At 34.8% G+C, this 6,424-nt stretch overlaps 1 protein-coding gene across 2 annotated transcripts in view; it reads right to left on the reverse strand.

Moving 5' to 3' along the window:
• Nucleotides 1-5,490, reverse strand: part of NCKAP1L (NCK associated protein 1 like) — a 1,498,172-nt gene extending 1,492,682 nt beyond the window's left edge. The window contains exons 1-2 of one of the 2 annotated variants that reach the window (XM_044083976.1): nucleotides 5,353-5,490; nucleotides 4,133-4,226 (exon numbers count right to left, since the gene is read on the reverse strand). In XM_044083976.1, coding sequence (XP_043939911.1) covers nucleotides 4,133-4,222 — 90 coding nt within the window. In that variant the 5' untranslated portion in view covers nucleotides 4,223-4,226; nucleotides 5,353-5,490. Of the gene's footprint in view, nucleotides 1-4,132; nucleotides 4,235-5,352 lie in introns of those variants that run through there. The other variant, XM_044083975.1, reaches the window with a different exon arrangement.
• Between the last annotated feature and the right edge of the window lie 934 nt (nucleotides 5,491-6,424).

Here is a 6,424-nt window from a genome sequence, read left to right on the forward strand (position 1 = left end):
AAAGTCTCTACAGAAGGTATCAGGAAGAGTCCTTAAACCACAGCATCTGGTATTATCTGACCTTAAAACTAAATCTTTCCCTGCAGAACAAGCCTATGTTAAACAAAATCCAGAAAGTACTTATAGGAATTATTACATTATCACACAATCAACACAGTATGAAAAGCTGAGTTCATCTCAAGAATTTTTATAGAGGCTTCTGAAACAAGTGGGAGGCCATATTTGAGTTTAGAGAGAATAATAACTTTCCCAATTACTGCCCTAGTGTATTGAGAGAGAAAGGGGGATATTTTTTGTCCAAAAGAGTAGAGAGTGTATCTTTTTGTGTATGTTGTCCAGATGAATGTTGTCGTGCGAAGGGAACCTTGCAGAGTGCAAGATAATTGAGTAGAGAAACTTGATCTAACTGAGCATTATTGGGGTCATAGATTAGAGAATTTGGGGTTCTGTTAAGTTTTTATTTGGTGCTAAAAGGCATAGTTTTTGTTATTGAGGAGCTAAGAATCAAGTTTTTATTCTCAACACACTGGATAATAGTAGCAACTATGACTGTCTTTTTACTGAATGTTCCAAAATACTGACACTGGCAACTCTCAGAACAGGCACAAACAAACACAAGTCCATTTAACTCTTCCAATCCACCAGTTTTTACTAAATCTCAGTTTAACATTCCAATAGCAGTAGTAACACAAATGGAACAACAGGAGTCCTGCTACTACTGAAAAATGGATTATATTGGTTTACTGGTTCACTGAAGAATTCATTACCTTAACTCTTCAGATCACTGAAAAATAGAATGTCTTGCCTCACTAGATCGCAGAAGAATGGATTACCTTGCTTTACTGCATCACTGAACAAGGGATTACCTAGCCTCATTAGGTCACTGAAGAATAGATTTTTTTTTCCTTGCCTCATTGGTGCTACATTATAGAACTATCTGTGTTTCTTCACAAAGCATCACATCATACTGAGCAGCCTGCCAGATGGGAAAAAAAACATAATCTGACTCTTCTTTGAACTAAATAATTTTATATTTTTCATCTTTTAAGTAAATAAACGTCAGATTAATTGGTTTCTAATGGAAATCAAATGTCATTTTAAACTATTGTGATTTTGTCTGAATTGTCTATATATCTATATATCTATATATATATCTATATATATATATATATATATATATATATATATATATATATATATATTTTTTTTTTTTTTTTTTTTTCTGAACGGCACAGCATTCTGTCCTATTTGTCTTTCTGGTGTTTGTATATTCACACCAACGCATCACTCTATCACCCTTTCAATCACAAAAATGTTTTTGAAGACAATATGTTAATATCGATTTCCATAAGATGGCCACAGATTCATTAAACTGAAATGATCACATTCGCTTTAAAATGTCCCTTAAACAACAGAAACATATTGTCTGCTTTTAGTTCAGAGTACCTCTAATTCTGTTTGCTAGATTAGTCTAATCACAAGTCCTGCTGGAACAGATATCAGACTAGCAGGACCCTTCTTCTAATCCCCCACATGGAGATACACACACACTTTAGCCTGCTTCATTCTACTGATACCATCCCCATTCAGAGATCCCATTATTCCAACCCTCTCCTACTCAGTAGATCATCTCATCCCCTTTTGCACAGCAACACAATGCTCTTTAGTGAATATTGGTTGAATTACTCATCAATTACCTCAGCCTGTTTTAAAATGCCCTCATATTTCTTTCCCTGGAACTCCAGTCGGCCTATGTTGGGTTTCACTTCATATCTTTTGTTTTACTGACACACATTCTTGATAACCTTATCCTTTTTTTGCTTTCTATTTTTGACTGCAGGCTTGTAGAGTTTTACAAAATAGGATACCTGTAAAACAAAAGTTAGTAAAACCAAAGTAAATACGTTCTCTTTATCTTTACCTTCATCTTTGCCTTGCCCTAATTTTCATTTATTTATTTAACATTTGTTTACTGGGAAAGTGCATCTAGGAACAAGCCTATTTTCAGTGGAGGGCCGGGGGGAAACACTCAACATGCATGTCTTTTAGACTCTGTCATTCTAGCCAGCATTCTTAGCATCATAATTAGCTTCCTTCTCCTATCCTCCACCTCTCATCATCTTCTTACATACATCCATGTTGTCCTTATTTCCTCTATTATCTGTAAACCAGTCTTGTTTTTCCTTTTTCATTTGTTTCACTGTCCTTTACATTTTGTGTACCTTTTCTTTCCACACGGTTATTTCAGTTGGCATCACAATACTGTAGTGCGGTGTTGGAGTTGGGGGGTGTAGGTGGTGCTGCCCCCACTTGAGTTGGTTTGAAATACTACAGTGTGTGTTATGGAGAAATGTTGGCCAACTAGCTACTTTCCCTATGTAACACATTCACTGAAGTGAACATTCGATGAAGTGAACATCCACTGTTTTGTGTTTGATCAAAGGAGGTTCGCAGAAGTTACATACTAATGATATGCTTAAACATCTGTACTACTTATAAATACATAACATAAGAAAAAAAAAACAGTTGCTGATAAGTAAATAAATGTAGGAGGCCTTACTTTAAATAAGCAATGTAATAACAGCACTAAGCTAGTGATAAATTACTATGTACATTAATACAAAACAAAAGAAAAATGTTAAAAGAGGTAAAGGTACGTTTTAACCATGTTTGCAGTAAGTAGAAGAAATATAAAGAAAATACAACAGGAACATAAGAAATAACCACTTCAGGATATGTCAGATAGAACGTGAACAGTAGTTAGTTCTAGTCATTGTGTTTATCTAGTTAATAAGTTTCATCAAACTTTGCATGGAAATAATGAAGGATCAGTTATTCCATTCAAGCATATATTCCTCTAGCAAACAGAGTAATAATGTATCCACTGAAATAAGAAGGAAGGTCCGTTCCATAAATTAAGACTTGCCATACCAAACTACTTTACTGTTAGAATTTGAACACTTTATTTGGAGACATCGCTTTACTGAAAACTTTGCTGAGCCATGCCATGGGTGGAAAATGCCAGTCTCATATTTTATAGTATATATTTTCTTGCTTCAGAACAATCAACGAAATATTTCTAGGTAAAATACACCAACAAACTAATTATCTAATATTTTAGAAGTAGGAAATCAGAGAAATTAAGTTGCTTATTAATGTCTGAAGTTATACTTATTAGTAATAGTTGCATCAGCTGTTGCACTAATTGGCTTTTACCTGTTATTGCTGAATTCCATCTGCTTCATTGTTAATACATACATGCTTGCTGTATTGAAGTATTTTGTAGATATCCAGTCTTATACGACGGTATATAAACTATGCTTAGATGAGCTGCTAAGATTATTTTTTGTATTAGTAGTACCAAGAATGTTAATTACATATTGTAAATAATAAAATAATTACAAGGCACACAGAAGAGAGTGCCAGGGAACAAATTTGTTGACAAATTGAGTTTTCTTGTGACAGCAAATCGTCAGTTTCACACATCTATAGTTGTGCCCTGAAGTTACGTTTTTTTTTTTTTTTTTTTTACATCTTACATATTTACAACTGTATTCACATCTTGCTTTTGCAGTGTATACGCTTGATTTTGTAGAATAAAAAAATTCTGAAGTTAAGTATTTTAAAAATTCCAAACTGGGTTATTTGATTTTAAAGTCAATTAAAGCTTGTCAATCAGATGCAAGGTGAAACCTGTCACTATAACTTTCCTGCACTTCAGAACTTCATATAGGATGCATTTATTAAAAAAAAAAAATACAAAAATTACAGAGATCTGATTTAAAAGTTAACTAAGGCACCTGCAATAAGATGCAATTAAAGCATGTCACACCTAGCTTTCCCACACTTGAGAAAGTCATAAAGGGTAAAGGGTGCTGCACTTATTGTCTGATGTTCGCCATGAGTGATTTGCTACACTGAATGTAAAATACATGGATGCATGAGTTTTACACATATCCAAAACTTTATTTATGCCCAATCCAAAGTAAATGTTCTGCATTATATTAAATGTAATGTTAAATTTCTGAAATTCAGTTAAATGGTGTAGCATCCTTTTTACAAGTTTCACGAAGTGGTACAGCACAATTTGAGTGACTAAATGACACAGAATACTGACAATGCTACAACTTACCTTTTTAATGTTATATATTCGAATCAATACTCCACTCCCTCTATCATTGAGGATAGTTAGTTTCTCTGCCAGCTTCTGCTGGTATGCCATGACTCTAGACATGTTTGTGACAGAAAATAAAAATCACGTTATTCTTCTCAAAAAAAAAGTGATAAGCAAGCTACTGCACATTCAGTTATTGCACACCCCACCCCTGTGCACTGATCAGAGTTGCCTATCAAGTGACAGATTTCTACTAGTGCAGGCAGGCACACTGCAGACATGTGTAATCATAAGCTATAAAATGAAACCTTCCTATTGGTCAGAAGGAGTGGAGCAGGAAATGAAACCACAGAGCATAACCTTCTAAAGTACTTCCTTATTTCTCATTGTATCACTTAAAGTGTTCAATGAAACTTCTCTTTTCTGTATGTAGCAGTCTGTTGAAAACAAGCGTTTTATAGTTCCTTAAAGCTTGGAAAGGGTGCACATTTGTATGCAAAATGTATACTGTTTGACTAGCTTTATAAAGTCAGAATTCTTTTGAGATAGGGCCCTTTTCATGAGCCTGTGTGCTGGTACAGGTGACTTATTTAAAATAACATGTTTTATTTATTCTCATTCTTACGATTTCATTTTATAGATTGCTGATTTTAGTCAATTATTCAGGTTAATTTGAGAAATATCACCATGACGAATGGCTTGGTACATAATCTAAGGTAAAGCAGTAATGCTGCCTACAGAGAAGAGAAGTCAGAGCCCCTTTGGTTTTAGTAGTATACTTAAATGGCTGTCACAAAATTCTGCTCATCACAAAATCAATAATTTACATAGATCATTGTCTAACTCACCCTTACCAGAAAACTATTTCAATAGTGTACTGACTTGGCATTATTTATTTTAGTGTCAACTGTTCTGGCAAGTCAAAGCAAAAGTTTTTTTCAAGAAGACGCCACTGCCCTTCCTGTGGCTTCTTCTACAAACAAGAATTTTACTATAATGGAGCACGGGATCTAGAAAGCAGAAATGAAACTGCATAGTATTTGAAAAATATTACATTCCCCAAGACTGTCTGTTGAGGGTATTCTGAGGCCATGAACATTAACAACCCTTATATCAGGTTTTTTACTTGATGTTGTCATCTACAAATATTTTTATGACCAGCACTTCCTTTCTTAATAACTGCAACACCATTAGCTAGAAATTATCACATGTTAAATTAACTGTGGTTACAGTCTTACCTTTATCTCAACTAAGAAGTAAACCAGATGAAAAGAAAAGTATTTTCCAAAGATCAGTGTCGGGCCAAACCCAAAAGAGCAGGAAGAGGACTAGTGGTACAACAGGAAGTACGTCCTCCTCTGGGTCCCTTCTCTGTTAGTTGAAGCATGAATAAGCAGAAGTACCTCTGTATTACTGGCTCAAACAAAACGTGAGTCACTGCAAAAGTACTATGGTTAAAATTATTGTATCATACTCATCGTGAATATTACAGAAACACAGTTGTCAACCACAGTATGCAACCTAAATATGAATTACATAAACCACAGGAAGACTGAAACAGCATGCTGTGTGGGCTGCATCTCTACCATGCTGCACGCTAATGTGACACGCTGCACGCTAATGTGAATGAGAGGTGCTCAGTGACAAGATGAATTACACAGGCCAGGTTTTTATGTTATCATTTGTTTTGTTTGGTTAGTTTGATTTTTTTTTTTTTTTATACATTGGTGGAAATGGAAATAGAATCCATTAAGGCATTCATGAGAGAGTCAATTCATCCTTCCTCCTCTTCTTCATCTTCCTCTTCATCTTTTAATTTTTTCAGAGGTTCATATGTTTTTTAAGTACTAGGCTGGCTGCTCTTGTGGAGCAGTTTAAGCCTAGCCAGTTTCCCTCAGTGAGAGTAAAACCCTCTGCCTCTAACTTGTGAAGTAATCCCCTTAACCATTATGCCAACCCCCAATCCCCTCTTTTTCTCTTTCCTGTCTCTCTTATATAAAGACTTCATTTGTATAACTTTTCAAATGATTTTTGTAACACTATTCAAGTCTAAAACATTTCCTATAATTATCCTAACATGAAGAGGCTTAAAAGGGTCACAATAAGTGATTATCAGGATGCTCGAAGCACATGCCTTCTTAAAATATAATGCGGTGTGTGGAGAAATTCCATAGAGCATCTTCTGGCAGGACATTTATTTTTATTTATTTATTTATTTATTTAGTTATTTAACATTTGTTGACCAGGAAAGTCCGACTAGTTTTCACAGATCCTGTTTTCAGCAGAGGCCCGGGGAGAAATGCTCCAGAA

The sequence above is a fragment of the Protopterus annectens genome, chromosome 9.part0 (genome assembly GCF_019279795.1).
Source record: "Protopterus annectens isolate FY-2018-M chromosome 9.part0, PAN1.0, whole genome shotgun sequence".
Taxonomy (NCBI): domain Eukaryota; kingdom Metazoa; phylum Chordata; order Ceratodontiformes; family Protopteridae; genus Protopterus; species Protopterus annectens.